We start from the raw sequence: 19845 nt of genomic DNA on the forward strand, positions 1-19845 counted from the left end.
TGACGTACTAATTAAAAATTCATGACTTTGAAAGTCAGGAACATGATATTGAGTTGAATTTGATGACATGCCTGATCACATTGCAGCTTTTAATGTCAATATTTGCACTTTTTCAAACATAATTAAGGTTGGAGTCCAATGTCAAACTTCATAGACGATGATTAAAACAATGATTTCATCATTTTGATTTATCTTATAAATATGACAATGAAAATCCAAACATTTTGCTATTGTTTTTTGTTTTTTTTTTTTTTACTCCAAAACTTTAAATACTTGAAGTAGACTCTTTTTGACTTGCATGGATTGACAACTCTTCCTCTCCTCCGTGGTCTTCCTCAGCTTCCTCCTTCCTCTCCGTCTCTGCGTTTAGTTGCAGTAGACGTTCTTCAAGGTTGCCTCCGTCGGCCGACCTCGTGAGGTTGCGGTTGCTGCGCTCGGCAGGCGCCGTCCGCTGATTGGCTCCGTGCTCAGTTCCTCCTGAGGAGATCACTCCTTTTATAGTTAACGGCGCGCCGAGCGGCGCTTTTTCCGGGTTCACAGTCACTCAGCATGTAGAGGAGGCGGACCGCCGGGAAGACACCTGGACGCACCGAGGAGCCCCCCGGTAGACACGGCATCGATCCGCGGATATCGATCAGTTTATCAGTGAAAGGTGAGGAGCGGCTGGGGAAGGGAGGGAGGAAGGGAGGGAGGAGGAGGGGGTGGTGGTGGTGGCTGTGTTCCGGGTAGAGAGTGGATGGGAGGAGGAGGGGGGTGGGGGCTGGTGGAGTCAGAGGGGAGGGTGGTCGGATCGGTCCTCTCTGGGTGGATCCTGGTCTCAGATCAGACATGTCAGGTCCTGCAGACCGCAGCAGACGCACCAGGAAAACTCTGCAGTCCGACTTCAGGGTTCAAAGTTCAGCAGCACTTTTTGTTTTTCTGCCCGCAGCCTGAAGTCCGGAAGGCGCAGTTTACCTCTTTTTTTTTTTTTTTTTAATTATTATTATTTGTATTACTGCTCTGAGATCAGATCGTCGAAACATCCCCCCTCCCCCCAAACATCACCAGCGGTTCAACCTGAAGGTACGTGACGTTCACCGACAAAAAACACAACAACATATGAATCCGTGCTTGTGCGTAAAAAGCAGCCAAAGTGCCGCGTATTTTACACCCCGGAACAGCCCGGAGCTACTTGAACTACTGGCGAGGGGTTTCCGTTTTTTGTGTGTGTGTGTGTGTGTGTGTGTGTGTGTGTGTGTGTGTGTGTGTGTGTGTGTGTGTGTGTGTGTGTGTTTTTGTTTTAACCCAGCTTTACTCTGTCAGAGCTGCACGGAGATGATGCGAGAAGCTCCCTCGGATCAATATCATGTATTGACAATCACTGGTGGAAGGAGGATGTACGCAGAATTATGCGCGTATAGATCTCGCAATAAGAAGAATAAAAGCGCAGACAAAGCGAGCAGCAGCATGCACCGCCTAAAAATAAGCATCAGAAGTGAAAGAAGTAGCTTCAGGAAACCGTTTGATGTGTGAGCAGGATTTTCATGCTGTCTGTTTTAATCTGCAGCAGAGCCTCGTGTTTTAGTGCAAAACCTGACACATATAATGTACCAAAAAAAAAAAAGAGCATTTACACTTCGTCTTAATTTAACTGGAGCCAGAACAACATGGTAATCTGGGACATGAATATTCAGCAGCAGGGGAGGAAGTAGATGCTTCACCTCCTTAAATAGAGTAAGATAATCACTTATTATAGAGTTCCTTATACTGCATGTTATAATTCAACAGGCAGAAGTTTAACTTGCAAACATGTTGAGAATTGATTAATCACCATTTCAATTAAACAAAAAACACGTTTGTCGTTTCAGTTTCTTCGGGGCATTTCTGCTTTTCTTGATTTTGTGTGAACCGAATGTCCCTTTTTTTGCTTTTAGTCAAAACAAAACAAGATGTTTAAAGTCGTCGTGTCGGACTCTGCTGACTCTCTGCTCTAAAAACGTTACAGGCCGAATGATCGATGGAGAAAGTAATGAGCACGTAATGAAAACAATTAGAGCTGCAAAACAACAACATTATTTTCCTCATGGATTTATCTGGCGATCGTTTTCTCGATCCATCGATCGGACGTTTGGTCTTTAAAGTGTCCGAAAATGGCGAAAAATGGTCGACCAGTGTTTCCCAAAGTGCAGCCTGACATGCCCACAATCAAAACATATTCAGTTTATCATCATAAAGGAGTAAAAGAACCATAAAAATCTTCACATTTCAGAAGCTGCAATCAGAGAATTTGATCATTTATGAAACGTCTCAAATAGTCGGCGATTCATTTTCTGTTGGAAGAATATTTCAGATTGTTTACTTGATTAAAAGTCATTTCAACACAGTTAAAACGCTTCCTTACAGGTTAAAGTCCCGGTTTAAAAAACAAAACAAAAGAACTTCAGGGAAGGAAAAGCACATTAACTTAAAAAAGTATCGCAAGTAACGGCAGAGCGTCAATGCTGATCCACATTAATACACACACCTGTCCACTAGAGGGAGTCGGTGTCACCAAAGATGTGCAAAACTCCAAAAAACAAAACTTTAATCGCATACTTTTTCTCTTCTTTCAGTTCGTACTGCAGGTTCCTTTTATGAAGTATGTTTGCGTGCAGTTTCCTCATTCGTGGACAAATGAAGTTTGACCTTCTTGGCCAACATTAGAAGTAAAAGGATGCCATTTGGAACCAGCGCCACACTTAATGTTACACTTCTTTTTTGATGCCTCTTCTTCTTCATCCTTTACAACAGAACAAAAATCAGAAAGTAAAAAGAGCAACTTTAACTGTTTGTCAGATTGAACGTAATAACTGGAGTTTATTTCCTCAGTGAGCGCTGAGCGTGTTTTATTTATGGTAACAGAAATTTATTTCAAACACCAAGCAAGTGCAAAAAAAAAAAAAAAAAGTAAAAGAACTCGTGGGGAGTTTTTTTTTTTTTTCACACTCTCACATCTCATTTCTGTCTGACCTTTAAAAAAGAAAATACTGTTTTGAAAAACACGTTACTTTTCATTCTGACCATTTAAAAGGAATCACCAAGTGTAGAGATTTTAAACGACTTTTAAAAAGAAAGAAAAACGCGGTCGCGTCTCTTCGCTTTTTCTGCTGCGTTTGTGCATTTAAACAACGAAACAATATTTTTACACACCTTGAACGTCTCCACGAGAAGTAATTATGTAAAGATCGTTTGTGTCGGTGGCCGTGTCATTTTCTTTAATCTCAGTTTCGCTTCTCGACGGCTTCACGGTTTGTTAAACCGCCACCTAATGACAATTTCAACTTTTGAGTGCAGTTTGTGCTGAAAAACGGTAGAAAGTTTAAATGCAGAGAAAGTCGTCAATAATGTGCTGAAATCTGCACAGAGAGCGTCAAAAATGCCTTAAATACGGGAGTTAGTTACGTCAGAGCGATAATCACTGACAATTTAAGGACATTTAGGGGATAAAATAAAGTGTCTTAGTGCCGTTGATGCTTTTTCGAACTCAGTATTTTGTGAGCCGGATCTGTTTTCTGTGCAGCGCGGCGTTGTTGGTTGTTGTTTCTTTTACACTCTCACCTGACCCCAACTCGGTCTGCTTTACTTCCTCTGTTTTAAATTTAGGCCGAACTTTCAGAGACTTCATCACTTCCTCTTTTTCACCGTTTCTTTTTTTTTTTTTCAACGAGAGGGCACACCGCTCGCACTTCGGGCTGCAGGAGGCAAAACCTCGACGAAGCCGCAGCTCGAATTTATCTTCAGCCTCCCCTGACGCGCAGCAGCCTGAACTTAAAAGTGTCTCGATATGAAACGTACTCTGAGTCACTATGTTGATCTTGAAAACTGAAAATAATGATAATAAAAAGGTACGAAGGTGGGTTTTTTTTTCTGTCTTTAATATGCAAGCAAAACAGTTTTGAGAGCAAATTTCTCACACTGCAAGCCCAAAAAAAAAAAAAAAGAAGTTTTTATGTACAAATATTTGACCTGACAAAAAATATTTTGGACTCAAGGTCACAATCTGTACCGATCATCCATCAAACGTTTGAATACATCTGCCTGCATCTGTTCAAATGAACCTTCAGTATTATTCATTGAAAGGGAGTCTGACACGCCGGAGCTTTTACTTTGAAAATCCCCGTCCATGCGTCTGTTTCGTTTTAATAAGCAGAAGTTAAAAAGGTAAATTATCACTTAAAACCCTCAAATCTTCTCATGGAAAAACTTGAATTTTAGCTTTCAAAAGAAAATAGAAGTAAAAAACAACAACAAAAAAGTGTATTTCCTCCTTTTATGTTCAGTGAATCTGTCGTTAACTTCAGGCGTCAAGAATAAATCCAGCTTCATTGTTCTGCTGTCGACTATTAAAGCTTTAATCTTGTCGATTTTTCTTTAAAAACTGTTGATGAAGTTTAATTTTCTCTGACGAGTTTGTGGCACAAAGTCTTTTTTATGTATTTTTTATTTTTTATACGTATAGTTTTGACGTTTCCGACCGAGGAGCGCGGCTCCGTTAAACACGCCTGCGCTGCGTTTGATCAGTTCTTCTGCATTTGTTTCGTCACGTCTTGATTGTATTTCCCGCGTGTCGTTCAAACAGCATGGGGAACCTGATCAAGGTGTTGACCAGAGACATCGACAACAACGGGGGGAACTTCTTCCTGGACTTTGAGAGTGAGACGCGCAAAAACACACACAATCCGACACGCACAGTTCAACCTTCGCCTCGTAGAAAAAGCTAAATCTCTTCAGGAGTCGAACTCTTTACCGAAAAGGTGCACGTGAGATAAAAAATAAATAAATAAAAATGGGGGCGACGATGCTTTTTATTCTGCACGTTGTGCGATTTTGAACGCACCTTTTTAAAAAGGAGCGGCGGCCGGACGCGATCGTTCCTCCCGAGTCGGCAGAGAGCGCGTTTGACCTTTGACCTCGCGTGTCTCCTCCCCCCCCTCCTCCCCCAGACGCTCAGCCCTCGCAGTCGGAGACGGAGATGTGGGAGACGGTGAACCAGGTGCTGACGGAGGCTCGGGTCGTCCTGGACGACCTGCAGGCGTACCAAGGAGCGGGAGAGGAGATCCGGCAGGTGAACCTGAGGGCAGCAATCAATAACCGTCTTATATTAGAAGATGACGTACGACCGACTGATGTGTGTGTGTGTGTGTGTGTGTGTGTGTGTGTGTGTGTGTGTGTGTGTGTGTGTTCAGGCCATCCAGAGTCCCGGTGTGGAGGGTGTTCAGGAGAAGGCCTGGTCCGCTGTCGTTCCTCTGGTCATTAAACTCAAAACCTTCTACGAGTTCTCACAGAAGCTCGGTAAGAATCGGTCGGTCGGTCTGTCCTTCAAATTTTAATACTCGAGTCAAACTACGAATACTACAATAAAAAATTTTTTTAAAAAAATTCTCGATTATTCGTAAAAGTTTTGCATTTCAAATCCCACTGAAGGAAAAGTACACAAGTAAAATCAGCTACAATTTATTTAAAGTATAAAAAAGCAAATTACATATTTTTGGTACAAACCCAATTTCCCAAAAAGTCTATAAAAACACAACGCAATGATTTGCAAATCACACAAACCAATATTTTGGGGGACATTTTATATATATAAAAAATGCTTACTGTGAATTTGACTTGTCTATTTGCAATCAAATATGGGGTCATACAAACGGTAGCGTTCAGTATCATCGGTGCTTCTTACCTTAAAGTTCGTGTCCCCCGTCAGAGTCCAGTCTGCAGTGTCTCCTGGACGTCCTCACCAGCTCCGGCTCAACTCCCACGCAGCACCTGGAGCAGAAGCAGGCTCTGGCCCGTCAGTTCGCCCACATCCTGCACTTCACGCTGCGCTTCGACGAGCTCAAGGTTCCTCCTCCTCCTCCTCCTCCTCTTCGTCCTCCCCTTCTCCTGCTCCCAACCCTCCTCCTTCGTGTTCTTCATCCATTTTCTTTTTTTATGTTCTTCAGATGACCAACCCCGCCATCCAGAACGACTTCAGCTACTACCGCCGGACCATCAGCCGCATGCGGATCAACAACCTGTCGGTAAGACGCGAGAAAAAAAAAAAAAAAAAAAAAAAAAAAGATTTATAAACGGGTCAAAACTGTTCAATGAGATCAAAATAAACGGAAAATAAGTGATCAACAAGAAGATATATATATACACATTTTTTTTAAAAAGGCGTCATTAAAACGCCAACGGAGGAAGATGATGATGCTTGAGTTTCAGGTCCACGTGATTTGGTTTCCACGGCAACCTGTGCTTTTTATTCCAGGCCGGCGCGGGCGGCGAGGTCAACAACGAGCTGGCCAATCGGATGTCTCTGTTCTACGCCAGCGCCACGCCGATGCTGAAGACGCTAAGCGACGCCACGTCGAAGTTCGTCTCAGACGTGAGTTTCATCGTACGGTTTCTTTATATTTTTTTGGGGGCGATTCGTGCATTTAATTTATTCTTTATTATACTGCTTACTTCGCTAAAAGTACCACCGTGATCGCACACTGTGAAAGCACTCACGCAACTAAAATGTTGCTGAAATAAAAGTGTAATCAGGAAAATGGATTTTAGGTTTGAGAAGGAATAAATGCAGAATATTTTATGTAATCTGAGTAATATTAATTATTCTATATTTTATGAATCAATTGTTTGGTTTGGTTTGGGGGAAAAAAAAAGTGTTATCGCAGTCACCAAAAGTTACATCGTCACAATGCTTCGTTTATCTTACAAATGATCCAAACCTCAAAATCATTAAAAGATTAATTCAAGGATTTAATAAGAAAAGCTGAAAGTTTAGAAGCTGGAAAGATGAAATATTTGACATTTTTAACATTTTCAACAAATTAATTATCAATTAATTTTGTGTCCATCCAGTGCTTAATTAATGAATACATGTATCAGATGAGCTGTTTATTCATTCACAGTTGTGTACAACATGAGTGTGTTTCTTCTTGTTGTTGTGGTTGTTGACAAAAACACAAACAAACAGGAAACATAATTCTCCTGCTGATGTACATCATGAACAGGTTTTTATATATATATATTTGTAATGACTATTCCAGCCTGTAGGGGGCCGCTGGCAGAACATTGAAATGTTTTTTCTCACAAACCACCAGCAGAGGGCGCCCTCACTACATTTTACTGAAACAACACAGCCTTCGATATTTAACAAACTGACTCATTGGACGGCAAAACCCGTTTCTAACATGCATGTTGAACGAGCCTTAAAGATTTTGACACTTGTTCACCTGCAGTGCTTTTTTTGAATTGAACTTTATTGACATTGTTGTTGTTGTTGTTGTTGTTGTCGTCCAGAATCCGGACTTGCCGATTGAAAACACGACAGACTGTCTGAGCACGATGGCCTGTGTGTGTAAAGTGATGCTGGAGACGCCGTGAGTCCTGACGTGTTCCTGAACGCACCATCATCATCATCATCATCATCTTAATGACACAGCACTTTGACTCTCTGTGTGTGTGTGTGTGTGTGTGTGTGTGTGTGTGTGTGTGTGTGTGTGTGTGTGTGTGTGTGTGTGTGTGTGTGTGTGTTCAGGGAGTACCGCAGTCGTTTCAACAGCGAGGAGACGGTGTTGTTCTGCCTCCGCGTGATGGTCGGCGTCATCATCCTGTACGACCACGTTCACCCAGCTGGAGCCTTCGTCAAGACCTCCAATATAGACGTGTGTTAACGAGACACACACACACACACACACACACACACACACACACACACACACACACACACACACACACACACATTCAGTTTGAGGGGGGGTATGTGACGCCTTCAGGGGACAGTCGGCCATTATAAGCAGCTCTGTTGGGAGATTTAAGAGATGAATTTGATTTTTTTCTTAAAGCATGCAGTAAATGATCTTATACAGTTTAAAGATCTGCTTTTATATTTCATTAAAAAAAAAGTCGTCCTAACTCCCAAATGACTAAAAAAAAAAAAGAAAATTCATCTGGAAAGGAAGAAAATTCTGACTTCCTGTTTCGGGATAAGCGAGCTTTTTTTAAAAAAAATTTTGTCGTTGTTTTTGTGTTTAGATGAAAGGCTGCATCAGAGTGCTGAAGGACCAGCCGCCCAGCAGCGTGGAGGGTTTACTCAACGCTCTCAGGTCCGTAAAACCTCCGCAAACACAAACTCTTAACAGATGGGGGGGTGGGGAAGAAAAAAACCCCAAAAAACAGCCCGCTCGAATTAAACTGCCCCTTCCACCCTTTGCAGGTACACGACCAAACATCTGAACGATGAGACTACCTCCAAGCAGATCAAAAACATGCTGCTGCCAAATTAAACCCCCGAGCACTGAAACTGGAACGACGCAGGGATAGACGGGAAAGTGTTTTGGTCCAAAAAATTTCAAAAGAACTACTGAAAAAAACCTGTGGCGAAATATTTCTTTTGTGATTGTTTTCTTCTTCTTTTTTTTTCTTTTTTTAATTGTCATTTCGAAAAAAAACAAACTATTTTTGTTGTTTAATAAATAAATGAAAAAAAATTAAAAAAATAATAATAAAAAAAAAGAAAGAATAGGAGACAGAAACCAAGAAAAGTTGCAGTAAAAAAAAAAAAATATTTCAAAAAATCAGCTGTTGGGCTCATCGTTGCCTTCAGGTCGTGTTGGATTTACAAGTGATATTTATTCTACCACCTAGTGGACATCAACAGTAGAACGCTCGACTTTTCACTGAGGGAATTTGTATTTTTTAACTTGTTGGTACAAACAAAAACCTCCGTCAAACTTTTAAAGGAAAACTATTGTTCATCACAACTTGGATTATATTTCTGTAACTCCAGACATCAGTTTTATTAGTTATGATACAGTTTTACAAATAAGTAAATTAGCTTATGTTCAAGTCAAAGAACACCCTCGCAGTCCTGATGAAGCAGATTTTTTTTTTTTTGAGTGTTAAACTCGATAAAATCGATAAAAATCAAAGGATTTTTTTTTTTCCAGACGTGTAGACGAAAATACGATCTTATAAAATAAGTTTTCAGAGGATTGAAGCAAAATATCTCTGCAATTAATTGAACAGCGGACGAAATCTACTGCCACACAGATATGTACGATAATAAAACTCAAGTTCTGATGCAGTATAGTTTTCCATCAACTGTTTTTAAGCACATAAAGAAACAGCTGCATGTCAAATAAAGCCTCAATCTGAAATTTTAGGTTAGCCGAACGTGACGGAGGTCGCAGCCGTAACCGATCTAACCACATCGAGGAAACTGATTCGGTATCGTAGTTTGAAACAGTGAAGAAGAAAAAAAAAAAATGTGCAATTAATATTCAAGTTGTACGGTACGAGCCTTTACGTTTTTAGACGAGCTGGCGAAAGAAAACCTGCCAGAATTAAGATGCTCTTTGGGACACTTTGGGAATTATTTTGTCTTTGTCGTATTAACAAGTTCTGGATCTTACTGACGGCGCTCACTTCTCAAAAAAAAATAAAAATAAAAATCAAGCACAATTAAAGCAGTTCCCGGTGTTCGACCGTCGGGTTTAAAAAGCTCTGGAGACATTTTTTTTTTTTTAGAAACGGCCAATTGTGCCTCAGAAAACCAGCTGTCGGTGTATTACTCGGTTTTCAAACCAGAAAAAAAAAAAGAAAATATATATATAATTGTAACCTTTTTTTTATATATATTTTTTTAAACCCAGTTGAGTTTGATTGTCGGTTAAAAGTCGACTGAGCTGCCTGTACGGGAGGAAAACCACCGAAAAACTGAGCGTGTTTTACTTATTTGGGGGACGGTTGGGAATCAGCTGATAAAAGAACCACTGTGACGAAGTTAATGCGGTACTGATATGAGGGGAAACCTCAGACTGACGTGGACTTTACCTCTCTAGACATTTGAACTGATGTGATCAGTGGGACGGCCGACTGGAACTTTTGACGAGCTTATTATTTGTTTGGCTTTGTATGTCAGCGCTGCGAGTATCAGGGATTGTATGGCATTAAGTGTTTTAAACCATGTCTGTGTTTTCCAAAATAAAGATTTTAAGTTTTTAAGAAACATCCGTCTCGTGATTTGTTTGATAATAAATAATCAAACAATAATAAGAAATCCGGTTCGAATAAGCTCGGCAGAGCAGGAAATAAAAACAAAATTAGAAATTAAAAACTATAACTACAGCCGGAAAAAGGAAAATCTCAGACTTTGACCTGCTTTCTCAGAAGTAAACCGATGATACAGCCTCATGGACGTACACACTTCCTCCAGCGGAGTCCCACAAGGATCCATCTTTAATCCCCTTTTTATTCTATATATGCTACTTGCTTGCATCTCTGTGCCAATTCAAATAATTAATTTTTTGCTTATATCTGAATATTGAATATTAAATGGCAGGTAAACTGCAGCGTTTCCGCTTCACAAACTTCAAAGGAGTGACAGAAAATAAAACTTTTGTTTGTATGCAAAGACAAAGTCAGGGACCATTAAAACGTGCGGCTCTCAGAAGTAAATTGTGAATTCGTACGAGCATTTCAATACATCCACCAGTGAACTTAACTTTTCAAGAGGCGTGAGCTGCTCCGGCAAAGTAACAAACAAAGCAGCAATTAAATGCAGCTTCACCTGATGGACATTTAAGGGTTAGACTGAGCTGTATCTTCTTAGAAATACTGAGAATATTACAGCTGGATGACGGAAAATCTTTTCACGGCTGAATAGAATAAGAGACGGATTCTCTTGTTTGGCTCCAAAAAGTCAATTAGTTGTTGTTCTCGTACTGGTATTTTCTTTGCTGGTTTTCGATTCAGTTTATAATTGATTTCTGTCACCCCCCCTCCCCCCACCCCACCTCACCTCACCCACCCAGCCTGCCTCCATTTACTTTTGCCAGTTAAAAATCAAAGGCAGATCAATTGTTTTCCATTGTTGACTGAGTGACGGTCGAAGTCACCGTCGGCTCTTCCTCTTCTGTTGGTATTTTTAAAAAAATCCTTAAATTAAAACTCTTCTGCTTTTCTGATGACCCAAACGTTCCCCAGACGAGATGATGATTTTTTATTCTGTCTGTCTCCGTTTTATGCTGACTTTGCGACTTTACACGTCGTCTTGAATGTTATTGATTACTTCTGCTTTTGTTCATTCTATTTCCATTGATTTTTAATAACATCGATGTATTTTTTTTTTTTTTTTTTTAAACTTCCTTCTTGGAAAAAGCACTTCAGTCGTTTAAAAAATAAAATAAAAAAAGGATGATCTATAAATAAAATTTGACTCAGGATTTCACAAGGAGACGTTTTTTTCGACCGTTTGTTCACACTCTGATCTTAAGTCTTTCTATCTTTGTGCATACACTCATTGGCATTAATCATTCCCTTAATATTAACAACTAAGTGCCTGACTCCAATCCTTAACCTAAACCTAATTCTAACCTTAGCCTTAAATACAAGTCTTAACCTTCAAAATGTTCCTTTAAAGTTGCGAGGACCAGCCCAAATGCCCTTAAAGGGTGTGTTTGTCCTCATAAATATGTTTTTTTTTTTCAACTAAGTGGTCCTCACAACTATAGAGACACACACACATGCGTGAACCCGATACGTGCAGCTTCCTATCAGCTGTTTTTCTCCGGCATTACGAGCTTCCAAAGAATCTGAAGGCTCATTTCAGGATCGTTTGAGTCATGACGACATTTTTCCTCACTTCCATATCTGAGGTCGTCGGACATGACGACAGCAACGAAACGAAAAAGCTCAGATTTCAGGCGCCCGCACACGCCGAACCGTACCCGGCTTTTATTTGAATACTATATCAGGCATTTGTGTCAAATTCTACCGCTTCATCCTTTGAGTCCAAGTGAACGCATGCGCCACATTTGTTTTCTAAAAGACTCAAACAAATGGGTGGACCATCTGCCCGGCGCAGACAGAAACAAAAAAACAAAAAAACAAATTGAACTCTAAAGATTTTTTACAGTTAATATTTGTCAAAAAAAAAAACACATTATACATGAAGAACATCCACAAAAACATTGCAAATGTCCCCCAAAACATCATCAGGTTTAGAAATGTTCTTCTGACTTTCTCGTATATGTTCAGATCAGGTTACAGTGAACTTATCACCTGTTTTCATCTCAGACAGACACACATACACACCTGTTGAGCCTGGTGGGCTCCTGACAGTTGATTGACAGGCGCTGGTGGGAGGGGGCGGGGCTCGCTAGTTCCAGTTTTCTTATGAGGTCTGCATGACGGGGAATAAAATGAAATTCTGTCACTTTATATGTTGTAAAAGTAGGACACAAAGTTAAGCGAATGAAGGTTTTGATGGTTTAGAGTCCAAGTCGCTGGCAGTTTGCTTAATAATTCCCAGTTTAAACTATATTAATTTGGCAGATGCTTTTTGTCTGTAGATTCGTGCTACATGCAGCGTTTCAGAATCGGCGTCGCTCTTTGTGATTTTGAGAACTGTTTTAATAACTTTAAAGATGTTTTTCCAAATTGGCGAAATAATATAATGTTTCTATTATGCAATTTTCATAACTTTTAAACTATTAAAAGCACACGTCTGACACTCCATCTCCGGAAGTCTTTAGAGGGATCTCAGTTTTGAATTCGACGAAAGAGATTCGAAAAAAATACTTCAACTTCTGACTACTTTGTTGGATCAATTCAGTTCACGTCCGCTGCTCCCCAGAGGATTTGACGGGGTCGATTGCGGCCCGGCGGCAAAGCAGCAGCAGGTCATGTGATGTCCAAATCATTTTAGAACGAGGCAACGAAATGTAAAGATACCAGAAACACGTTCAAACATTGGAAAAACACAAACAGTGGTTGTAATGACCGGTGCGGCCTGTAGGGGGCAGTAGCCTTCAGCGGACACGGCGACAAAGCCCAGAGGGCGGCTGGATGTGGTTCATCTTATCAGGAGGCGGCCGTTTGAACACAATCTTATCTTTATAGAGGGTGTTTGAAGATTAGATGTAATAAACTGTGTGTGTGTTTATGCAAGATTCCAGGAATGAGACATCCTGTGCGCTTCAGGTGTGTTTCATACCTGAAGATCAAAGAGAGAGTAAGTTGGACAGTGGGGGCGGGGCCTCGGCGGTGAAGGTGACGGTTCGCCCACGTCCTGCTGATAACAACAACAAACTGTTTGACATGCAAGACAATGACCAAAAGCTAACAGTTCTTTCAGCGGGCTCCGTGAAGTCTGAAATTTCTCAATGACTATGTGATGAAATTTGGTTTTGGACGTTAACCCCTCCTCCCCCCTCTTCCCTCCTCTCCCGCAGGTTGAACTTTAACAACCAGCTGACCCCAAAAAAAGACATGTCTGGTATAAAATATGATAATAATAATAATAATAATAATGTGTCTCCACAGAGAAATGCCTGCAGCGACACCCGTGAATTACTCGAGAGACGACTCTCATCAAATACGTCAAACACAAAATTAAAGAAAAAAATAAACAAACAGTGACCCGTATTTACGTACCTATTTAAATGGAAGAACAATTAAAATAAATAAAATTTCGTACGCGAGAGAACTTTTGCGGTTGTCATATTTTATTCACTCGTTCTGGATTATGTGAGAAACAAGGTAGAAAAACAATTCAATAACACCGATTCACACGTGCGTTTTTATCTTGCTGCAAAGACAAAACCATAAAATGTCACAGGATTGCACTTTGTGCACTAATAGAGGAACAAAATTAAAGTACCTGTAAATTAACTCCTTTTGTCAATTATTTACCTGGGAAAAACGTCACACAGACGACATGATGAAATGTTTTTTTTATCGTACAGATTTCACGATTAGATGTGTAGAGAAGAAAAGAAAAAAAAAATTGAACCCGTGAGATATTTCACTTCATTGACTCCAGTCAGGTCAGATATTAATAACACATCAGACATGATCTCCCGCCAGCTGTGGCAGTTAAAAATAAACCCGTGTGTGGTTTTTTTTTTTTATTATCAAGACGCAGATAACAAAACGCTCTCAACAGGTGGATCAACTCTCCCTCCTGCCTCACACACTCCTGCTGCATCCTGTCGCCTGTTTAGGATGCTTCTTTAAAAAAAAAATTAAAAAAATTAAAACTGCCGACGAGGCAAATTCAGAGTTAGAAATTAGTCACGTTAGTGAGAAAAGTGGTCATCGAACCCGATTCAGTCTTTAAAAAAAACCCTATATTTTGATTACAGCTTTTCTGTAAAATGTTTCCTTTAGTCATCACAGCATTTAATCATTGTAAGATGTATTTTTATATAATATTAAAACATATTTAGTTTTTTTCCCGCTCTACCTTTTCAACCCATTAAACGTGACACGGCCACGTTTTGGGCTGTCGAGGTGTGAAAGTTACACGTTTTGTAAGCGTGAAATTTACACGCGCGTAAATGTCACGTGGAATCGTGGCGCAACCCAAAACCGTGTTGGGTTTTTTTTTCCCGCAAAAACTCTCATTCTCCTGGAAATCACGTGGCTAAAAAGCACGCTGTGGGTTTCATTTTGCGTTCACGACAGAAAAACGTGTCATTTTCACGCTTACGCAGCCACCGAGCGTGGCCATCTCACGTTTTGGATCCGGTGGACGGGCGTTTCTATTCCACGCTTTGCCGGGATACCCGGTTGACCGTTTTATCAAAAATAATGTCTTTACAAACGACTTACTAATTGATTTATTAAGATTCAACAGTTGCTCGTTGTTAAAAAAAAAAAAAAAAGAAGACAAAAACAAGCACTAGTTATTGAGTTTAAAGGTTTTTTTGTGGATGTTAGAAACGTACTGTAATTTTGCCTTTTTTTATTATCAAACAGTAACCAACTCAATCATAATTTGATACATTTACATAATCTAATAACCTTTGAACCCAAATCTACATCCTCTTACGGACTAATGGATGCAATTTCTTAAGTTAACTTAAATTATATTTCGAGCTAGCACACGGCAAATTTGATCGTCCTTTCTCCAGAATTTCTATGATTAAAAACGTTTTTCTAAAGGAGATGAATTTGTTTTCCTGTTATACTAACCTGAATGGTTACATTTTCATTTGTCTTTATTACATGTATTACTCTATTAATACACTACACACACACACCTGCTGTCCATATAAGGAGTTTCCTTCCTGGTCGATCAGAGGAAATAATGGCAAGGGGTGGAGGGGGGGGGGGTGTGTGAACAGGAAACCACTCCTCTGTTTGACTGATAATGCCGCTTGGCATCGTGGGTACATGGGGAGGGGTGGGGGCTTATCAGCGGACTGTTTCCAGCTTTATCAGCTCGGGCTGTCAGGTGTTGAGTTTTACTTTTAGTTGTTTCGTTGCTCAGCCAGGAGACAGCTGTCTGATTAGATTGCGCCCAAAAACTAATAGGACTTATTATCTTTAGGTCTCAACCGTCCCGCGGCTTCGTTTTCTTTCGCACGCACACACTGAGCAGTCATGCCGAACTTTTTCAATCCTCAGTTCATCGCCGCTCTACAAAAATACACTTTATAACGCAGCTCAGGATTTATGGTTGAACTCGGTTGTATGAATAAGCTACTAATAAAATACCGACTGGTACTTGCACCATTGTACGCTGTAGGTTTCCTAGCGTTTACATAAATAAAGTAGACTATGTATATTATTGCTGCCTGATTTATACGTCTAAGGCTGCTTTAGCAGATAGATTTAGACTACATTTTTAGTTTGGTCAAACCTGAAATAACTAGTCCGGACCAAAAGACCCAACATTTTGTCGAACCAAAACTGGCGGTCTCGGACCCGACCGAGCCGAACCACGGTTTGGTTCACTTGCAGCGTGGAAACACTTTCTGGATGCTTGGAAAGTTTCAAAACCATTTACAGGCTGTCGTTGTTCGCTAAACGATGGAGGAAGACAAAGAACTTGTAAAAGAAGTGAGAAATGAGTCGCACACGGAGAGGAGACAAAGTATTTCTCTGTTATTCGGTCCACAACTAAGAAAATCAAAAGTCGACTTTGAAAAAAAAGCATTCAAACGAGTTGTGTAATGTTTTTTCATGAGAGGGAAAAAAAAAAGGGGGGGGGGGGGGGGGGGGGGGGGGGGGGGGGGGGGGGGGGGGGGGGGGGGGGGGCTGCTTGTACTGTTATAATAAAGATGATATCGTGGCAACAAAGTGAATTTGTTAATTATTTTTTCTTGCTCTAAAATGGATGCAGTCTACGAACGAATTAACATTGACACGCCCATGTAACCGACGACGACGACAAGGATGAATATTTTTCAAATTAAAATCCCTCCAGCACATTAGTAGGCATTTCTTAGCAAGGCTTTTGTTGTGAAATGTTTGCAGGAAGGCGTTGTGACTGAAATCGGACGAAAGAATTTAAGGTGAGTAACGAAGACCGACCGTGGAAAATAGCGCCATACAATTCTTATTAAAGTGATTAAAACATCCAGGCTACATTTACACGTGAAGAGTTATCGCCGTCACCTTGAAGACAAACGGCTGCTCTCGAGCTTTCACACCTGAGCAGAAGAAACGTCAGTGAAAAACAAAAAAACAAAAAAAACGAGCCGATGTCGGAAACCACAGCAGATGAAGCTTCTCGGAGGAACATGAAGCGTTTGAAGCTCAGGAAACAACAGCAGTATTTTTAGATTTTGTTTCGTCTTCCTGACACGTCTCAGCTGATGCTTGATGTACTTTTATGAGTTTTTTTTCCTTCACCTCTACGGTGTCTGCTGAGTGGAGACACTGAACTAACCAGATGCTCAACTGTCCAACTCTTATTACGGACACTGAACTAACCAGACGTTGACTCGAATGATTCATAAATTACCGAATGTGTTCAACACCAAAAAAAATTGTTGCCTTGGTAACTTGGAAGTTGATCCGTCCATAAAACTTTGGTGGACGTTGAAGTCACGTACATCTTATTTTGGTAATATTCATACATCTACGTCCAACTTAAAAAAACAATTTTTTTTTTATATGATATTACGATAAAAGTTTGTTCGCGGACTTTCCAACTTTTTTCTGAATAAGCAATTTGACAACGAGCGTAAAAACAGACGGCTGGAAACCCAACCTACAGTTTCACGGTTTCTATCGGCGACCTCCAGGTGTCTCAAAGGACGTGATGATCATGTGTTCAAAACCACAACTCGTATGCAATGTAACCCATCTCACTTAAAGCCTTTCTGAAACTGGGAACTTCCCCAAAAATAGAGAAGTAAAAGATAAAAAAGAAGACGATTTCAAGAACTCGTGAAGATACCTGTTCGGTAAAGGTGAATTAAAGTATTGCTTTCAGTCTCTGCAAAATTCACAGTGACGAGCTTCTCGAAGCCAAACCTGCCTTCTTCTGCTACGAGATACCATGTTGTTAACGTCCGCCGACGCTAAACGAGCAGCGCGAGAGTCGAAGCGTTTCTCCGCCTCAGTTGTGTTTGTGTTTTTTTTTTGCAGAAGTCGTTTCGTTTGAAACCTCCGAGCTGGAACGGAGCGTGGCGAGGCGACGGGGAGACACCGATGACTCACGGGTTTACTCACATGCGAATTTCTGACACGTCTAAACTTTCCAAATATAACTGCATGTTTTCTTTGTTTGGCCATAGATTTGATTTTTTTTTTTTTCTCTGAAGGGAGATTCCACGTCAGATCTTGAGAAATCCTCCAGCTGTGATATTTCTGGTTTTGTGCGTTTGCTGCTTCGTTTCTTTAATGTCATTTTGTGCCTGCGTGTTATACTCAATGGAAACTCTCAAAATGATGATGTGAGATGCGTTTTATATTTGGTCTTCAATTTTTTTAATTTAGAAACCTTGTTTTGGATCTGATTCTCTGAAAATGTTGATTTTGTGTTCTTTCAAAATAAAAGCATCGGGAGAAGACGGAGTGAGGCCTTGACTAAAGGGTTGCGGGAAGTCTCTCGATTTTTAACGGCAGCTTTACTTCAATTTAAAAAAGAGAAAAGTAAATATGGCTACGCTCTGAATCGCATTATCTTTCCTTTCTACTTTCAGTACGTACGGCAGGTACTGCTTTCAAAGTACGAACTGCTGCAAGCAATTGGGACGTACTGCTTTCGTCATTAAAAACGCGCCTTGAACTTTGACCCTCTCGGTCATATCCGCCGTGATTTGTAGCGCGACATTTTAAAATCAAAAATACTCGGTGCTTCGAAATCTATTTAACGAAGTCCTTCGTCCCAACTTCAATCATTAGTCTTCAATCTGAAAAAGTGACCGACGGGATTTAAACCGCGGCGTTTTTAATCCTGTCAGTGGGGTGCGGCTGCTCGGCGCTCCGCTTAAACCTGAATCGAAGGCTCAGGGCGGCGAGTTGAAAGCAGACGATAAAACCCCGACTCTGAACAACAACAACAACAACAAAAAGTTGTCACCATGACAATAGACGTCGCTGAAGAAGCCACAAAGTCTAAAACACGGACGCTTCACGCACACCTTCGACCCGACAACACGGAAGATATTTGCCTGCAGAACATTATCGTGTCTTGGTGAAGTTGACCTTTGACCTTTTGGATATAAAATGTCCTCGGGTCGTTTTGTCCCGTCAGACTTCAGAGTAAAATTTGTGTCACAAAAGTTGTGTTTTGAGGTCACGTGACCTTCGACCCCCCCCCCCCCCCCCCCGCCCTCCCCCCGAATTGCAAATCAGCTGATTTCCCGAACGTTTCAGGAAATTACCTCCGGGTGAAAAATACGAGGTGGCGAAGATTTGAATAAAAAAATGATCTGAAATTCAAATGCCGGGTTTCCTGAGCTTTTTCCGTCGTTTTGCGAGATCTTCGCCAGCAAAACAAAGGTTCATTCATCCTTTTTGACACGTCAGTCAAGTTAATACTTTTTACCCGGTCTAAAGGAAAAAACAACAACTTTAGCTTATAAGATCCTTTTCTTCCCCCGTATTAACAAACCCGCTGCAACAGAAAAACTCCGGTGTCAACAACACAGCTGTGGAAACTGAACACTGCACTGTGGTTGGTAGGATTTTTTTTTTTTTTTTTTTTTTTTTTTTGCTGTTGGTGGTCTGCAGACAGACAAGGTTTCACTTTCCGCTCAGCGTGGGGAGCGACTCGACGCTCGGGAAAACCCGGCTGCAGACGCGCTGAGAGGGGGGTGAAGTGGGGTGGCAAAGAAGAGGGGGGCCCCGCTGGGAGGGAGTGGTGGTGTTTAAAAGGGAGGGGGACCATCACGCTGTCCCACGAGAACTCAGAGGGGGAGTACAAGGGGCTGTGAAAGTTGAATTTCATGTTCATGTTTCAACTGTTCTTTAACCCACCAGCTGCTGCTTCGGTCGATTAGATCTGCTCAAACATTAGTTTACCAAAAGTCTTCATGCATATACAATAAAAGAAGAAGAAGAAGCTTCAAGCCTCAGCAGGTGTGACAAAACAGGGAAGAAGGAAATGTCAATCAGTCGCCCTCTCAATGCTGGCAATCAAACGACAACGTTTTGACGGTTAGGGAACACGAACGTCACTTTAAATCCGGCGCATGAGTGGCATTTTATTCACATAGCTGAGCTCCACCAAACCGGCTGAGTAAGCTTCTTTTAATATGAACAACAACAAAATGTTCGCGGCTTGTTTTACATATTAAACTAAAAACTAAAAACTCCAGTCTACGAAAAATGCAAGTATATAATCTTCATAAACAATTGTTGCAATCAACATTGATGGAAAAAAAAAGATTTGTCTCTTCCTCTTGTTTGCATTGTGGCTCCGGAAAGTCTATTTTGGTTTCTGTCTTATTTGCAAGTGATTCTTTTTTGTTTTATTTCCACATCTAATTAACGACTCCTTTGTGTCCTTATCTTGTGACCTGCAACCAGCTCAGTATTACCATACGAAAGCAGATACAAAGGGAATGGGGGTGACGGTCTACTGTTTGTCACACTGTA

The 19845-nt window shown here is 40.8% G+C and overlaps 1 protein-coding gene across 3 annotated transcripts; it reads left to right on the forward strand.

Annotated features, from left to right (window-relative positions):
* Window positions 1–517: 517 nt before the first annotated feature.
* Window positions 518–8826, forward strand: LOC138614368 (CYFIP-related Rac1 interactor B-like). Of its 3 annotated transcripts, XM_069687767.1 has the most exons (12): window positions 518–652; window positions 929–1062; window positions 4598–4671; window positions 4962–5083; window positions 5205–5310; window positions 5720–5856; window positions 5958–6035; window positions 6266–6382; window positions 7303–7382; window positions 7541–7667; window positions 8038–8108; window positions 8219–8826. In XM_069687767.1, exons 3-12 carry the CDS (start codon window positions 4599–4601, stop codon window positions 8286–8288), a joined length of 981 nt encoding a protein of 326 aa, XP_069543868.1. In that variant the 5' UTR covers window positions 518–652; window positions 929–1062; window position 4598; the 3' UTR covers window positions 8289–8826. The 3 variants fall into 3 exon arrangements, with proteins under 3 accessions (XP_069543868.1, XP_069543866.1, XP_069543867.1); XM_069687765.1 differs by lacking the exon at window positions 929–1062; XM_069687766.1 differs by lacking the exon at window positions 518–652 and having other exon boundaries at window positions 830–1062.
* The last annotated feature ends 11019 nt before the right edge of the window (window positions 8827–19845 follow it).

This window comes from Brachyistius frenatus, unplaced genomic scaffold (assembly GCF_029030835.1).
Source record: "Brachyistius frenatus isolate BFR_SWC_R1_liver_20210118 unplaced genomic scaffold, ASM2903083v1 Contig_489, whole genome shotgun sequence".
Taxonomy (NCBI): domain Eukaryota; kingdom Metazoa; phylum Chordata; class Actinopteri; family Embiotocidae; genus Brachyistius; species Brachyistius frenatus.